Source organism: Lynx canadensis, chromosome F2 (genome assembly GCF_007474595.2).
Source record: "Lynx canadensis isolate LIC74 chromosome F2, mLynCan4.pri.v2, whole genome shotgun sequence".
In the NCBI taxonomy this organism is placed as follows: Eukaryota; Metazoa; Chordata; class Mammalia; order Carnivora; family Felidae; genus Lynx; species Lynx canadensis.
The window spans coordinates 82,124,620-82,143,011 of NC_044320.2; the positions used below are offsets into that span (position 1 = coordinate 82,124,620).

Genomic DNA, 18,392 nt, shown 5'->3' on the forward strand with positions numbered 1-18,392 from the left:
GATGGATGGGCAGTTGGCCAGCTGTTTGTAGAAGATGGGACTGGTGTAGAATTCTCCCTCCACCCAGGGTTGGGCTGATTCCTCCCCACTGCAAGGAAGTCTTTCCCCCCCGGAGCCCCGTCCCCCCTCCCCCCCAAGGGCTGGTGCCCAAAGCTGTAAGGAGCCCACCACCCCTTCCCCTAAGTATACCCATCCCTTCAAGATCGGTCAAGGGAAGGTACTGGAGCCCCTGGGTAGGGACAGAAGGGAGAGATCAACCATAAAAGAATACTTAAAAGGTGAAAGTTTGTAAATAGTCTAGTCCATGGCATTGGGGCAGAGTCTGATTTCTACTTCTAAATGATTTTTTTTAATCCCTAACTGTGCAAGCTCTGTGCTTTTAAGAGTGTGGGAAATGGCTTGAGAAGGGTGGCCCCCACTCTAAGAAGCCTGTTGTGTTGTTTAGTTTCAATAAGATTATTTGTAGACCCTGCAAAAAAAAAAAAAAAAAAAAGGCCTCTAAATATCATTCCAAGGTTAACATTTTAATGCTATTTAGCCATTCATTTGGACCTATCATTTTCTTTGCATTCTGTATTAATGAATGTTGATCCTACATTATAAAAAGAAGGCCTACTCATACAACAATTTAGGTTTTTCATGGATTATTTATTATAATCCTATTTCCATATAAGACTTCAGCTTATGGTGGTTTTGTAAGAATGCCTGTGAGGATTGAAATAAATTTTAAATACAACAGAACTTATATCATAGGGATTTCTTTTATGACTTCTAAAGCACTATCATGAATTTCCATGAATAGAGTGTTTATTAAAGCTTTTTTTCTTGATGAAAAATTATACCAGGTAACCCAGTATTACTTACTCAATCATTTATTTAGGAAAAAGTTTACAGATTAGGATAAAGTAGAAATTAACCTAGAACCTAACCATTTCCAACCATCTTATTTTTTTTTGTTTTATGGGAGCCATGAGAACAAGCCTCTGGAAGGAATGACATTTGAGAGTTTTAACAGGGAGAAAGGCTCTGGTCCTTCAATACCTTACACTGAATGATATGCCCTAAGTTTTATCTCATATTGCAAAAACCTCAAGCATATTCCCTGATTCCCTTAGGAAATCCAGCACTGACATCCTGTGATATATATAAATACAGATTAAAAATCCTGGTGCTATAATAATGGCACTTACAATAACTTTTACTGTACGTTTGTCAATTGGCACAGAAATTTTACTTATAATGTTAAACAAGCGAAAACACACACTTCACTATGAAAACTGAATCCAGGTTAGAAAATTTTTATGGAGCCAAAAAGATGACTTTAAGGAATCTATTTCCACTGACGGCAGCAGTGGCAGCTGACTGGCCCCTATGCTGTACACATATGCAAGCAAGTGCAACGACCAAGTGCAGACAAGCCACAAACAGCGCTGTCCCGGAGAGCTTCAGAGCAAGCGGACGGTTTTGCCAGTTACTGTCAAGAAGTCGTCATCAGCCAAGGCACGCAGGGCTTCTTCAAACATATCTTTGGTAATCGCCTTTGGGGAAGAGATGAAAACAATTATTTTACATGTCAAGTACTCCTTACCTGTAGAGATACAATGATTTCAATTTTTTTTAATGTCTTTTATTTATTCATTCATTTATTTATTTATTTTTAATGTTTATTTATTTTTGAGGGAGACAAAGACAGAATGCGAGTGGCTTAGGAGCAGAGAGAGAGGGAGACACAGAATCCGAAGCAGGCTCCAGGCTCTGAGCTGTCAGCACAGAGCCCGACGTGGGGCTCGAACTCACAAGCCATGAGATCATCACCTGAGCCGAAGTCGGACGCTCAACCGACTGAGCCACCCAGGTGCCCCTTAAATGTTTATTTTTGAGAGAGAGGGAGAGATTGAGTGGGGAGGGGCAGAGAGGGAGACACAGAATCCAAAGCAGGCTCCAGGCTCTAAACTGTCAGCTTAAGCTTTAGGCAGGGCTTGAACTCTTGAGCCCTGAGATCATGACCTGAATCAAAGTCGGACGCTTATCTGATTGAGCCACCAGGAACCCCTACAATGATTTCAATGTTGAAGAAATACTAGTCTCTTTCCTTTCTGATGGCTGTATACATTCCTTAGGTTCTTTTTTCTTTTTTTTTAATTTTTAAAAAAATTTTACTTTTTGAGAGAGCGAGCAGGGAAGGGGCAGAGAGAGGGGGAGAGAATCCCAAGCAGGCTCCACGAACCATGAGATCATGACCTGAGCCAAAACCAAGAGTCCGATGCTTAACCAACTGAGCCACCCAGGTGCCCCTACATTCCTTAGGTTCTAACTCAGGACGGGCAACTATTTCCCATAGAGGAACAGATGGCAATACACAGGCTTGACATCTGCCCATATGATGTAGAAATTACTCAACTCTGCCCCTGTGGTGCCAATGTAACCGAAGATACACAAGTGAAGAAGCATGATGAAAGCAGGCAAAGGGCTGGACTTGGACCCTGGAGTTCTTTTCACTGGACAACTCAACTCTACTTACATCAGGGAACCTGAGCATTTCATCATTAAATTAAGATGCAAGACTGTTAACACTATGTACAATAGCAAAACACTGCAAACATCCTAAATGTCCGACAACTGGTTAAGTAAACGATGGAATAGGCATAAATTTTATGATTATTTCTTGATGGGTTTATGGATGATTTCACTTTTTAAAATATCGTATCTACATTTAAGAAAAAAAAGTTAAAAAAAAACCCTAAAAGCAGTATTAAAGAAAAAAAAAGAAAAACTCTATTAAGCAAAAAATTAAACACTTACTATGTCAGATTGTCCACGGATATCTTCAAAAAGTTGCTGATATTTTAGAGCTGGTGTTTTGCCCTTAGATAAAATAAGTCTTTTCAATGCTTCAGCTAATTCTTCTTTCCGTTTACGAGAGGTGGCACTCATTCCTGATTTAAAAGAAATTAATGAAAATATTTCTGCTACAGGGAAGTGAAATATTTCAAATTTCCATAAGTATTTTAGTAGTATTGCCACAAAAAGGTTAGGGGACAGTTGGGTGAATGCCAAAATATATTCAACATTGTGAGTTCTGAATTCTCTGTTGTTTCCAATTTTCTATAAGTGAGTAGCCGCTAGTTTCCACTAAAACACAGTCCATATAATCTGAAAGGCAAGCAGTGCTCATTAAGAAATGAATTACTTCTTTAAAATGGGCTAACACAGGTGCCTACAGAACAGAATCCCTGTGAAATTAGATACAACACTGTGTGCACGCACATGTGCTAGTGCATTTTTTTCTCGGAAGTTAGCGTATATTTTTTCTCACAATTTCTAATATATTCTCAAAGAGGCCCTGATCCGAAAAAGGTTAAGAACCCCTGCTGCTTCAAGCGATTTGTTAGCTCAAACGTGAACTACTAATTACGTGTACGCTCAGTGCACACAGACCTGTAGTTAGAATGGAGATGTCCACAATGCCCGTCCGGGGGTCGGTGGCAGACTGCTTTAGAGCTTCCCGATGGAGGCGCTTTGCTTCTTCAACATCAATTGCTTCAACTTTGTTTGAAAATCGTACTTTAGCATGGGCTTCTGCTAACCGAATTAATGATTCCAGCTGTCGAGGGTATGCGGAAACCATTCCTCGGCTGCTGCCAATCTTTCTCATGTCTACATAAGCCTAGTGTAGACAGGAAAAAAAACCCCAAAACTCCTTTTAACAATAACCTTACTTTCGTGGTTGAACTTTGAACAGTTAATATTCTGTTAAATAAACTACCAGCTGCCAGGTGCAGCACCGAGGGGAATTAAAGTCAGATCTAGCCATGGCCCTTGAAGCTAGCTCAGCAAGAAGGTGGTATCTGATGTAGCTGTGAAGAATGGGAGCGGGCAGTGGGGTGCCTAAGGGTTGGCACTCAGGGGACACAGTGTACTGGGGGTAAAGCGCAGGCCACAATTACAGCAGAGGACTAATCAGGGTGCCTGTCTGAAAAAGATGCTCAAGGCACCGTCTCTGATTTACGCCCCTGCTGAGGGTTCATTTAATGAGCAAGGCGGGCAGACTACTGGGATAATGTTACATAGGTGAGTTGTATTAAACTCACATTTTTATGACATAATTTTATTTCTTTTTGAGCAACCCTCAAGTATATGATACAAATGGAAAGTTATGCATCACTTATAACTTTCATTGAAGCGTTTTTGGGGGGTTTAGGATATACAGCCCATCGAAGCACGAGGAGCCTTCCTAATATCATAAATAACTTATCTATCATCATGCATTGTATACATGTGAAAGGACACTGAAAAGTGAACATCAGATACTTGCAATTCATTTTATGTTTTAGAAACAAGCAAATGGAAGCTCAGAGAAATTAGATGACTTCTCCAGAGTTACAAAGTTAGTAAGCAGTATCTCTTGTACTTCAAATCAGGTATTCTGATCTTAAATTCACTGTGCTTACAAATATTTAATTACAGAGAGGTTTTACAACATATACAAATGAATCCTTTCCCCCCTTTTACCTTTAGAAAAGTTAATTCTGCAACACAGGAGAAAAATTGAGTTATAGAAAATAGTATGTCATAAACTAAATTACTGTTTTAAAGGGGATGACCAGCCAATTCCATTGATGCAACCGGCTACCAGCTCAACAGACACATTTTCAGGGTTTTAACAGGGACCTGTGTTACCTCGATGAGAGCCTGGCTGGCTTCCTGGCTCAGCCGAGGCACGACCGCGCCGTGGGCGTAAGCGATGTAGTCCTTCAGCACTGCCATGTCCATGAACTCCTCTTCCACTTGTTCCTCACTCTGGTAGTACAGAGACACAAGATGGTGAGCCAGACGCCTGTCGTATGCTTCGTCCTGAGGGTCCAGCATGAGGAAGATCAAATCAAACCTGAGAAAATATTGTGAAAAAAACCTGTTTTCCTGCTCGGGACACCAACGTACCCACAAATTTAAATTTGCTCCTGAGCCACGTAGACACGCAGAGCGTGCGCGCATGTAGTCAGGGTTGCCAAGGGACAATTAAGGGTCTGCTGTCCCGTGGTCCGGTGAGCCTTCAGTTCAACCCCTTCTCCCTGTTCTGGCCCCAGCAGGTGCCTGTTCTTCTGGCCCTTAGCTCTGCCCAGGAAAAGGCTTGTCACCAAACAGCCGAGTCAAAGAAGTACGATTCCTCCAAGGGAAATGTTATGGTAATTTGGAAGACTGGAAGATTTAAAGGAAAATGCAAAACAAACAAACAGAACAAAACAACTTTGGTTAGAAAAAAAAGTCTAGGGGCACCTGGATGGCTCAGTCGGTTAAGTGTCCGACTCCTGATTTTGGCTGAGGTCATAATCTCACAATTTGTGGGTTCAAGCTCCACATCGGGCTCTGCACTGACAGTACAGGGCTTGCTTGGGATTTTCTCTCCTCTTGTACCCTTCCCCCAAATAAATAAACTTAAAAAAAAAAAAGTTGAGTAATTAAAATCTCAAAATCCATTTATGAAATACATCAATACTTGTAGGAATGGGGCTGAGAAAAAGCATGGACCACAGAACTCCACTTTCACAAATTTAATTTTTCAGAACCTTATCTGTCATGTGAAGCCATTCCCTGTACTTAATATTCTATAGTGGCTTTAAGACTGAGATGAGCAGTGACTGATGGACAGTATCTTGAGTGACGTCAAGGTGAAATGTCCCAACAGTTTCAATGTTAAGATGCCACTCACAGCTGAGTAGAGAAGCACAGTCCTTGCCACGAAAACCCTGACCAACCATATTAGAAAACTTTGCATTAGAATGAAGAATTTGATACTAGTAGCTGCTGAATGCTATTATTATTATTACCATTATTATTATTTATTTAGAGAGAGAGTATACACAAAGGTGGGGAGAGGGGCAGAGGGACAGGAAAGAGAATCCTAAGCAGGCTCCATGCTCAGTGCGGAGCCCAATGCGGGGCTCGATCCCATGACCCTGGGATCATGACCTGAACTGAAATCAAGAGTTGGACGCTTCACCGACTGAGCCACCCAGGCGCCCCTATTATTTTATCTCACCCTGAAAATTCTACAAATGAGCAAAGTAAGAACATCTCTTTTATGTTCTCATACCTTGATAATAACGTGTGAGGCAGCTGGATATTTTCAATGGTAGTTTTTTTAGGATTCCATTGAGACTCAATAGGATTTGCTGCTGCCAGGATAGACGTGCGTGCATTGAGCTGGCAAATAATCCCAGCCTGTCAGAGAAAACAGTGCAGTTAGAAGCTTCACCCTAACGCTGGCAGGAACAGTGTGAGCGATCTTCCGCTGGCACGCCCTCTGCCATGTACCCACTGTCACCAACAGCCATGCAACAGCACCTTGTAAGGGTGACGTCAGCAGATCCACCTGGGACAATCCCATCCTCAGACTCACGCCAAGAACAGAGTTTTAGATAAATGCAAGCCGTAACTGCATTTTTGTCACAAACCAAACCCCTTGCAGGACATTTTGGACAAACTCAAGTTCTACGAATTCCACACATTAGTGAGCCAGTACAGCAAACAAAAGATGATCTTGCGGAAGATACTTTTTCAAAAGCATTTAGCTGACACCTAGCAGGAAAAGTACTGGAAAGTATTCACGAGTTTCCCAAAGTTCTAGATTTCTAAGTGTACCCACGTTAAGCATGCAGAACGGGCCTCACCTTCGCAATGGAAAGAGTCTGCTGTTCCATGACTTCGTGTAGTACTGATCTCGTACTTTCATTCATCTTGTCAAACTCATCAATACAGCAGATACCATTGTCACTCAGAACAAGGGCACCAGTCTGCAAGACAAGCTGCCTCGTCTCAGGGTCTTTCATCACGTATGCGGTGAGGCCAACTGCACTGGAGCCTTTCCCAGACGTGTACTGGCCCCTGGGGACCAGATTGTACACATACTGCAGCAGCTGAGACTTGCTGGTACCAGGGTCACCACACAGCAGGATGTTGATCTCAGCACGAAATTTGCCTCTGCCTGTGTGACTAAAATCCTTTCTTGTTCCACCAAAGAGCTGAAGCAAGATTCCCTAAACAAACATGTTAAACATTCACTTACTACATAGTAACTGAGATCCAGTATAAGCGTTAGTGGGATTTTCTTACTCTGTGAGTACAAAAATTACAATTAAGAAATTAAAGGAAGGTGGAAATGACACAACGGTGCTTTTTTTTTTTTAATTTTTTTTTTCAACGTTTATTTATTTTTGGGACAGAGAGAGACAGAGCATGAACGGGGGAGGGGCAGAGAGAGAGGGAGACACAGAATCGGAAACAGGCTCCAGGCTCTGAGCCATCAGCCCAGAGCCCGACGCGGGGCTCGAACTCACGGACCGCGAGATGGTGACCTGGCTGAAGTCGGACGCTTAACCGACTGCGCCACCCAGGCGCCCGACACAACGGTGCTTTAAATGATCACTAACCAATTTGTATAGAAGCACACACCACTGTGCCAGAACAGTGGCCATGCAAATCCCTATTCTCACCCCATCTGGTTATGTTGAGAAACATCCAAGTTCAACATAGACATGAGGAAACGGACAATGATGCTGTGATTCTTGTCGACCAATAACTAAATCAGACTGCGAGCACCTGCTCTGTGGAACAGGCAACAACTCTTATCCTTTATGGGCTGGGGGGCAGGGGGGATGTTTACACCTTTTGATCTCAAAGAACCACAAATCCTGATCAAAGTTAAAAATCCATTGTTACCTTCTTTATATCTTCGTGTTCATAAATGCTTGGAGCCAAGGCTGAAGCAAGTCTCTCATAAATGTCTGGTTTTCTGGAAAGTTCCTTAAGCAACTCCACACGCTTCTCTGAAAACAGTTTCTGCTCTGCTTCTTCATCAAGGCCATGGAGACGTTTTGCATCAGTTTTCCGATAGTGAATGACATCAATGTGGGTTTTGTAGACAGACTTCACGTTACTCACACGTGAGTTGACTCGAATAGGAACAGCTCGATAGATGCCTGAGGACACAACCAAGACACCTGCTTTTATCTTCTCCTCAATGGCTCATAAACCAGCATGGACAACAGGGAGCACCGCAGAGATCTGACGGTTGGCAGGGGAAGTGAGCCTCCACGCACGCTGCCTTCGCGGCCCTCCTAGAATCAAGGGCTCAGGCCTTTGCTACAAAGCTCCCCACTGAAGGGGGCAAGGCAAGTTGGGAAGAACACAGGTTTTTGAAAAAAGAAGACCCAAAAATGTGTTCATCTGTGACTGTTAGCTCTATGACCTTGAGCACCTATCTGAGTATAACCACTGCATACAATCATCCTGAGATTAAATGAAATTATTTTGCTTTTAACACAATGCTGGCTGATGGCTGTGTTCTGTAAATAGTATTCTGAAATAGTTATTTTCGTTTCTCTTAAGCTTAGTGTACTGAATCTGCTTAATAATTATTTGACATGGGGCGCCTGGGTGGCGCAGTCGGTTAAGCGTCCGACTTCAGCCAGGTCACCATCTCGCGGTCCGTGAGTTCGAGCCCCGCGTCGGGCTCTGGGCTGAAGGCTCAGAGCCTGGAGCCTGTTTCCGGTTCTGTGTCTCCCTCTCTCTCTGCCCCTCCCCCATTCGTGCTCTGTCTCTCTCTGTCCCAAAAATAAATAAACGTTGAAAAAAAAAAATTTTAAAAAAATAATTATTTGACAAAGTACTATTATTTAGAACGAAGTCCTAAAATCCTGTACCAAAAATTTGGAAAGAAAGGAAATCCTAAAAGCTCTTTTACAAATTACTCAAAAATTACTTAGACATGACAGCCTACGGAGTCAAAGGTGAAGATATGATAAAGGAAAAATAAAAGTGTTTCTAGGTGAACGGCCATGCCCCAGTGTGCTTCTTAAATATAATTTAAGAACATTAGAGGTGAATGAACAATCAGCGCTTCAAACATACCAACTCATTTGTTCTTTAAGAAGTGTTTCCCGGGGTGCCTGGGTGGCTCAGTTGGTTAAGCATCCAACTACAGCTCAGGTCATGATCTCATGGTTTGTGAGTTTGAGCCCCGTGTCAGGCTCTGTGCTGACAGCTCAGAGCCTGGAACCTGCTTCGGATTCTGTGACTCCCTCTCTCTGCCCCTCCCTCACTTGTGCTCTGTCTCTATCAAAAATAAATAAATGTATAAAAAAAAAAAGAAGTGTTTCCCAACCTGATAGGTCTGTTTATGTTTCTTGACTTTCAAGCTAGAAGGCTTGGACTCCGGGACAATCCACTTTCCTGCTGCTTGAGGAGCAAGCATCTGTGCCCTCTACCAACAGCCTTCACGACAAGCCTCCATAGATTGCTGGTCCTTCTGTTTATTAGCAGGTCACGTAATTCTTTTTCAAGACGTAAAAACCAATTTAAATGCAGTATTCTGAGACTACACACCCTTCTTCAGGCAAGCCAGATTAGGGATGGATGATGATTTAAAGTGGTCTAGTTATCTCTACTGGTGCTTGCAGGGATTCACTGCCTTAGAACAGCACAAACAATACTTACTTTACATTCATACGGTGCTTTCCACAGCACCCCCCCCCCCCATACGTTCACCTGTATCATCACATTAATTCCACTTGGAGGTTGAGGAAATTAAAATAGCAGACTAAATACTTTACCAAAGATTTCAAAGCAGTAGGGGCAGAACTAGTCGTCCACATTGTTATCAGGTTGCCAGGGACAATGCTGGGCTTCATACCGGGAGACACGGGATGAGAAGTCCTAACTCACTGAACACAACCAAGAGGCTGCCCCGGGAGCCACGGCCACTCCCTGGACTTAGTCCCCTCACTGCCCTCAATGAAGAACTGTGCTTGCTGTCCAAACACACCCCCTTTGAGAAACCAGGTGCTCATGCTGCTCGGAAGCAGAGAAAAACTGGCATGTGTGCGTGGCGCAGTGACATAGCACTCTCGTGGCCAGAAGAGGGGAGGAGCCCTGTGCCACAAATTAGAACCTCAGCTACAGTGATCTGCAAGTCTCAGTGTCCACTCCCTCCAAAAATATCACGTGACTCGTGTGTGGAAGCAAAGTGCTCTGACCCATTCTTCTCTATGACAGGTGAGTGTTAACCCTTGGCTGTGCATTTGGGAAATAAGTAGCAAATTACTTAAAATTCCAGAGTTGGTGAGTGCTGCTTCCTGGAGCTGCTCGTATGATTTCAATCTTAGCAACACCAGCCTTGTCTGAGCCGTTTTCTCAAGATACCAACACTATCAAGTCAAAATACACTCACAGCTCTGGAACACAGAGATGTCAAAAGCAAGCAACTGCAAGGACAATGACTGGAAAGGTTCTATCCTGCTAGGTAGAAAGGTGATTAAAGCAGGACTCATTTCCTCAAGACTCGAATGACTCCTGCAGGCAGGACCAAGCCAGAGGACTAAAAAGTGTCAAAAAAACAAAAACAAAAAAAACCAAGACAGACTTCTCTCATTAATACAATTTACGTTCTTACCTGTAACGTTCACTCTGTCTCCAGGCTGAACCTTGTCAACAAGATCATTGTGAGCAAAAAGGATGACAGTGTGAGGCGTCTGCCCTGCAGGCATATCTTCAGGAGACTCTTGAAGTTTGATCTGAAAGAGCAGTGGAAACCGAAATCTCAACAAATGACAAGCATAATTTGCACAAAACTGCCAGTCTTACTTAGAGATAACTACTTTTGATGTTTACCGTGTTTGTTTTTAAAACACCATTCTTTGCTTTTATCTCCAGATAGCTAACATTTTCTTAAAAGCTTTTCATGTGACACGATCACATTTTTGGAAGGATATTGTTTATTTACACATTACCCTAATTGGGGGAAGTGTCTGGTGACTTGTCACCATTTTTTTTTTTTTTTTTTTTTTTTTGCCATTTCAAGGTTGTAGTCGATATTTCTCGGTTTAAATGTCTGCCTATATTTCTAGTTATGTTTTGAGAAATTACTTCTAATAGATTTCCTAGGTGGAGAAGTACACTTTTCAGATTCATGGTTAAGCACTTCTGTGCATCTCTCCTAGTCACAAATACTTGCCTATTTACTCATCTAAGAGGTATTGGCTGAGTACCTGCCATGTGCTGGACCCTGGTTCTAGGTACTGGAGACTGCAGTGAATGAAGTTCCCTCCCTCGGAGTGGAGGACAGACAATACACAAACACACAAGTGAGTATGTAACATCTGACAGTGACAAATCCAACAGACAGAAGAAAATACAGAGTAAGGAGCACAGGTGGTGGGGGTGAAGAGATGCTTTTTGTAAAGCAAGGCTAGGGAAGGCCTTTCTCAGATCAAGCAACCTCTAGGCAGAGGTGTAAGGATGTTAGAGAGGAAGCCACGTCTTCTGAATGGTAAGAACATTCACTGCAAAGGTCCTGAGGCAAACTTATGCTTGGCTGAGGAAGGAAATGGTTGTATAAGGAAATGGTTGAGATGCTGTCATTGAGGTCTGTGGGTACACAAAGTGTGTTGTGGTGATGTGGGGCCACATAGTTTAGAGGCTACTCTAAGACATTAAAGGTTTTATTTCAAGTCAGTTTGGGAATCTTTAAAGCATTCTAAAATACTATACTAAAGCACCTAGGGAGCAGGGTTGTCAAATTTTTATCTCCAACTCAGCACCACGCTGGCATTGAGTTGAGGTATATTTGCTTATATTAGATAAAAATTTACCAATATTCACCAACATTAAACATTTCTATCTTAATTTTCAATTCTTTGGTTAGTAAAAAGTTGAACACTTTTTCACATTTGCTAATATTTTTCTCACTGACTCCCCATACAGGAAATTACCTTGAACACATTCTCTACTTAAATTTTTAAAAGTTGTTTAAATATTGTAACAACAACAACAAAAAAACAGTCCTTGTGTGTGCCTTTATACCATCATAATCGTAGCAAATAAATTATTTTGCCTTTTCCTACTTATTTGTAAGTCATCTTAATAACTCCACCTTAAAATGTCTAGGATTAAAGAGGCAAAAGGCCAAACTTCCTTTATAATAAAATCTGTGAGAAAAACTTTAGAAAACCTGTCAATTCATTCTGTACCACTGGCACAGCCGAAAAATGACAAAATCAAACCAAATATGTTTACCAATCTTTTAAAAAAGATTTTTTAAGTAACCTGTACACCCAACGTGGGGCTCAAACTTACAACACTGAGATCAAGAATCACATGCTCTACTGACCGAGCCAGCCACAAGCTCGGTTTTTACTGATCTTGGAACACTGCCATCCCAAAGCTGAAGGCTTAAGTTTCAAGTACCCAGCCCAAAACCCTGTAACAAAATCTAGTGTCAAAGAAGGAATGAAATAGCTGGATTCCATTTAGGAAGCCAGGTTTTAGAGCCTTGCTAACGGACGTGTTAAACTTGGCTTTTTGAGGACCCAGAGATGTAGAACAAACATGCCAACGGGGCCTCCCAGGGACCCAAGAAAGCACACACCATCTGCTTGTCGGAGAACACAGAGCGATTATGGATCAGTGCCATGCTGTGGGTGGTGTGGCAACGCTCACAGACGGAGGGCTCAGCGATGCGACCACGGTCAATCTCCACCCGGGTTGTGTGGGCGCACACTTGGCACTGGAAGAAAGCTTCTTGCATCTCTGGAATCAGCTGGGATGTCCTGATTACCATGCCACTGATGGCGATGAGCTGGTCGATGTCTGCAAGGGGTTGGGGAGAGAGATCAGCTTGTCCATCAGCCACTGTCCACAGCCCAGCCAGACGTGGTCTTCCCTGAGCTATACGCCTGCCAGGGCAGGTCTGGGCATGCTGTGAAGCCCAGGAGAATGCTACTGGGAGATGCAGAGGTAGCTGGGGATGGCTGCGGTCGCAGACAGGTGCTGTGGCCAGGGCACAAATGTTTCACTGGGTACCCTCAGGTCTGGCTTGGGATGCCCTTCCTGTGTTGTCTTCCTTCTTCTCTGCTCTGATGGACCTCTGGCCCTATGTCCCAGGGCCCCGTCTCCAACAGGCCTCTACCACGTCCCTGCTCGTCTGCCTCTTGTTCTGCTCCACCTTCCGGTTTTGGATTAGAAGGTTTACACTTTTGCCTCCTTTGTGCCACGGCCCCCACCTCACTCACTGTATCTGTAGAAGTCCTGCTGTGTCATTTTATGTGAAAAGCATGGGCCCTGGAGCCAGATGATCAGGACTGAGAACCTGTGTGACCTTGAGGATATCCTTAGCCACTCTGTGCCTATCTACACATGGCAGTGAGGATGGCACCTACCTTATGAAGTTGTTGAAGATTAACAGCCTGCCTACATCAAGCTTAATAAGAACAGTACGTTGCAGTAATAAGCACTATAAAACTTAGGCAATCTTTACTGCCATTTATACAAGAAAGCTCTTATACAGAATATTTTTCACTCTTGTTCCTGGTTCCTCTACAATTTGGGCCTTCCCTGGCAAAACTTTTACCCAACTAATTCCCACTGGTGGTTCTAAATGAGTTACACTGTTATCTGTAGTCAATAGAACTCAGCCTATAGTCAGCCACTGCTGGCCGTGTAGATTGTTTTAGCCTTCCAGTACTTACTGATGATTCATGAGGTCTTTCGCACTTGGCCCGGTCCTCCCTTCCACCTACTTACAAATCTTCCTTTCTTGTCTCCCCACCAATCCTTTTACCTTAACAAGTAACCTCTGTAACTAGTTACACAAATAAACGTAGAAGTTAGAACACTTTTGAAATTAGTTGAGTATCTGGCAATTCCTCTTCCTCCAAAACTGTGATAATCTTCTATCTTACCCCGAATTCTTCATGTACCAGCGCTCTGCCTCTGGAAACTTAACTGTAGCACTCTTACTCAAACAGTCTCCTACTTCCTTCTGCGTCACCACTGAATGGCCGATCATAGCAGTGAGGTCAGGAACCAATTTCGTGATACACACATATATGTATATATGTTCCTTTAATCAATAGTGAACTCCAACACTTGCTTGCTTATTGGCCGTTGTATTTTCTTTCACCGATATTTGTGTCTTTTGCATGTTCACCTACAGGAGTATTTACTCATTCTCCATACTTTATACACCTCAATTTTCACACATGGCAAATACTATATTTGTCCTGTATTCTCACTCCTATGGCCACTGTCCAGCTTAGGACCCTGCTGTTCCACACTGGAGCTACTGTTAACATCTCCTAACTGAATTTCAACATACCTTGCACACGAGACCGACCCACCATAAACTTCTCAAGAGTGCAAAAGCCTTCTTGCTTTCTCCTGAAAAAGTATCAATGCCTCCCTATTGACTCTGGAGTAAAAATCTGTATTAAATTGGAATTCCAAGTTCTTCAGGACCCAGGCTTTCCAGCCCTCACACAAACATTAACTCCCTGCTTCAGCCAGCATTTGCTATTCATGCTCAGCTCTGGTTCACTTCTGCCTACATCCCCCTTTGTGCTGTATCGTGATTCCTTCATGCTTGCTTTCCAAATCCTCACTGTAACCCAAATTTCTCTCTCAACACGAACTCTTTTCACCTGGGCCTAGAACTCCTGCCCTCCCTCAGCTGAGACATCTCCTGCACTGATCTCCTGTTCTACATTTTTCTTTTATTACTTTCCGAACTAGATTTCTTTCTTAAGCTCCAAGGTAGGGATCATATTTTGCATTTGTTTTCTACAGTGATTTTGAAAAAAGTGCTTACTTAGTAACTGTGAAATTATTATATTTGGGCAAGTTCTTCTTAAGATAGACAGTTGTCAAGAGTTATAACATTTTTTTTTTTTTTTAATTTTTTTTTTTCAACGTTTTTTATTTTTATTTTTGGGACAGAGAGAAACAGAGCATGAACGGGTGAGGGGCAGAGAGAGAGGGAGACACAGAATCGGAAACAGGCTCCAGGCTCCGAGCCATCAGCCCAGAGCCCGACGCGGGGCTCGAACTCACAGACCGCGAGATCATGACCTGGCTGAAGTCGGACGCTTAACCGACTGCGCCACCCAGGCGCCCCAAGAGTTACAACATTTTTTATGTAATTTCAATTAAAAAAAGGTACAGTGGGTTCAAAGGTGTATAATTTGGTGAAGTTCTTCTTAAGATAGTTGTCAAGAATTATAACATTTTTTATATAATTTCAGTGAAGTTAAAAAAAGGTACAGTGGGTTCAAAGGTGTATAAGGTAAATGAATTTGCCATATAGTCACTTTATAATCCATTATCATCACTATCACATACACCAACTCTTTTAAAGTTCCTTGATAGTGAAATAAGATTTTGTTTATGTATTTTCTTATTAAAAACATTACCTTCTGGATTCAGGTTTCTCATATTTTTTGTCTTCAGTGCGTTGAATGGTCTTACTTGAATCTGATGTTCTAAGATTGAGTCAGGGTAACGGTCAAAGAAGATCTCATTGACAGCCATGTCAAAGGTTGGGATAACTTCCTATAATACATAGAAAAAAAAAGACACAGAAACAAAGGTATGTTTATATTTCCATCTTAGAATTAAATACAAAAAACAGACCATTTCATATTGGCAGTATAAAAACAAACACACGGCATAATCCAAAAATATCACCTGTATGTAATCACAACATGCATTTTACAAAACCTTGGGTACATTGAGACTGAGCTATCTCACCTTTGCATATTCTCGTTTGGGTTAAGTGTGACCACGCATATGAAATCTTCACAATGTACTGCCTCGTCTTAGGCTTTTAATTAGTAACAAAAGGATTTTAAACTTTTGTATCTTATTTTTTTCCCCATAACGATACCAGGATAAATAAATCATAATTACCGCTAATTTGTTAACATTTGTTTTCCATTTTACAGGTGAAAAATCAGCCTCTGAGAGACTAGAGAACTTGACCAAAGTCACACAGCTATTATGTAGCAAGATCAAGATATAAAACCAAGTCAGCTTGCCCCAAACCTACAATCATAATCAATATAGCTCAGGGGCGCCTGGGCAGCTCAGCTGGTTAAGCGTTCAACTTTGGCTCAGGTCATGATCTCGCGGTTTATGAGTTGAGCCCTGCATCAGGCTCTGTGCTGATGGCTCGGAGCCTGCTTTGGATTCTGTGTCTCCCCCCCTTTCCACCCCTCATGCTCGTGCTCTCTCAATAATAAATAAACGTTAAAAAGAAAAAATCAACATAGCTGATACTTCAATAAAATCTGACCTAAAGCTTAAAAAAAAGTTAACATAATCTGTTACAGATGGCACAAATATGTAATGCATTTATTTATAAAATATTTTCACTTAAGATCATTTATTTCATCCAACCCAAGGAGCTATCAATTTTAAGATTCACCATTATTTTATATACTGTTAAATATTGCCAATTAAACTATGACATGCCACTAACAATAATACATATCCCTATTTTGGAAAGGTAAAAGTATGAGAAAAATGTTCATCTTAAAGGAGAAGAAACATGATTTTCTTAAGTTTTTGTGCTCTGGAAGCCCATTTTGGAGACCCATGAAATTCAGCTATTAAAAAATCCTCTAGATATTCTGGATGTTTACTGTAGCTCATCAAGGTCAAAATCAAATTCTTACCTGTGGGTAGCAGATGAGCTGTCTGTATAGATTTTTGTCAAATGATTTTATGTGTTCACAGTTTACATTTAAAAATGGCTCCCCAATGACATTAATCTAGAAAAGAAGACAAGTTATGTTCTGCTAACTGTTTTAAAATACATAATTTGAATTTATAAGACTATTTGATTACCTCCCCAAGTCGCTGCATGTACAGAGGTTCCGTAATATCTATGCCAATATTTTCTTCTTCTTTAGCCAGAGGGTCAATAAAACGCTGAAGGAACCTCTTGATGTAGAGAGAAAAACATGAAATCTGATGCATTTAGGAATAAGCAACTACTCAAAATGCAAAAAATTATGAGCCCATCACTATTTGGAGGCATATGTATTCTTATACAGCCAAGTGTTATGGCTACTTATAGTTCATAAACTCTTTCTCCCAGCACTTTCAGAGCCATATTAAAGTACAGCTTACCTGAAAATTTTCTTTGCATGTTGCTACATTTACATCTGTTCCCCAAATCACAAGCTTTTGGCCTAGAGACTGCTCACTCGCCACTATATCTTCTGTTGCTGGCTATACACAAAAACACGATAGAACAATGTTAATGGGGAATTACCCATCCCATGTCCCCCAAAACCTCTATCAGAAAACCGTACTGTGTACTCACCACATCGGACTGCAAATCCACCTGCAGGCCTTTCCGAGCAGACCCCAGGTCAGGCCTCTGCCTCACAGGCGTGCCTCTAATAGCACTCCTTGGGGTTCCCTCTACCCGAGAGCTGGGAGTGCCATATGTCAGTGGTGAACTAACGTCAAAGTCAAGGGGGATTGCTACAAAAACAAAGTTTGACAATCTACAATAAAATTCTGGTAGCCTATCAAATCAAAAACTAGAGCATGTTATTGGTTGATCTAAGTCATCTAAACACAACAGCAAATAATGTTCCTTGCAACCTGAAGTGATGAAGATCCCAGGACTATTAAACCTTCTAGTAAAAAACACCAAAACTTTCTTTCTCTGCTCACGAAGCCCTAACACCTACTATCTCTGTACTCTTGCTGAACATACAGTTACATTAACCACCCGTTAACAAACCAGCACATCTGACCAGCAGAAGCATCATCATATATTAACGACAGTATAACTTAGAACGCCAGAAACACACTTGAAGAATGTATCTGAGCAGGGCTGGAAAATAACGTGTCCTGAGCGGCAGGGCTCTGCAGGTCAGCTCCAGGCGAGGTCGGCATGGGCTGCAGCTCTCCTGTAGAGGTAGAATCTTCGCCTCTACGTCTCTGATACGGTGATGACCTGGCATCCTCACTTCGAGCTTGTGACATACAAAACAGAAAAGATGGCCATTAATTCTCACGTTTGGTCTTCCTCGAGTTCCATCAAATCTTTTGGGAACAAGCAACAAACCAAACAAAAAGGAGACAAATGGGCATGGACATATTTACAAATAAAAAACAGCTTGGCAAGGGTGGAAATGAAGGCCCAGCGCTGCCTGCCTCACAAACAAAGTGCCTGCACACTAGAGCTGGCAGAACACCGGGCAAAGGGCTCGCAGTCCGCCCATCTTACTCCATGCCAGGACTTAAAGACACCGCTCCGAAACTGAAACCCGCGGGGCCCTGCGCACAGACCAGGGTGGCGGGAAAAGGCCAAAAGAGAGGCCAGGGTAATGCGGCGAGCCCGACCCACGGGAAGGGACTTACGCGTCTGCGCGGGAGTGATTCGCCCGCGCCGGCTGCTGCGGCGGCTCGGGGTGGACGCCGGGGACGACATGGTGCTCGGGGTACCTGCGCAACGAAAAGGGAGGTTCACGCCGCGTCCGCCCCCGGTTTTCCCCTTCCCCACCGCACAGACAACCGCGCTGGACACCGCGCCGCACCGCCCC

The 18,392-nt window shown here is 42.6% G+C and overlaps 1 protein-coding gene across 1 annotated transcript; it reads right to left on the minus strand.

Annotated features, from left to right (window-relative positions):
• Positions 1-849: 849 nt before the first annotated feature.
• MCM4 (minichromosome maintenance complex component 4) lies at positions 850-18,292 on the minus strand. Its single transcript, XM_032591925.1, has 16 exons — positions 18,211-18,292; positions 17,658-17,822; positions 17,159-17,322; positions 16,963-17,064; positions 16,678-16,773; positions 16,506-16,601; positions 15,243-15,381; positions 12,425-12,645; positions 10,451-10,571; positions 7,720-7,979; positions 6,672-7,037; positions 6,095-6,222; positions 4,681-4,888; positions 3,439-3,667; positions 2,803-2,936; positions 850-1,538 (listed from the first exon to the last, which is right to left on the minus strand). The coding sequence occupies exons 1-16, from the start codon at positions 18,278-18,280 to the stop codon at positions 1,446-1,448; spliced, it is 2,592 nt and encodes an 863-aa protein (XP_032447816.1). The 5' UTR covers positions 18,281-18,292; the 3' UTR covers positions 850-1,445.
• Between the last annotated feature and the right edge of the window lie 100 nt (positions 18,293-18,392).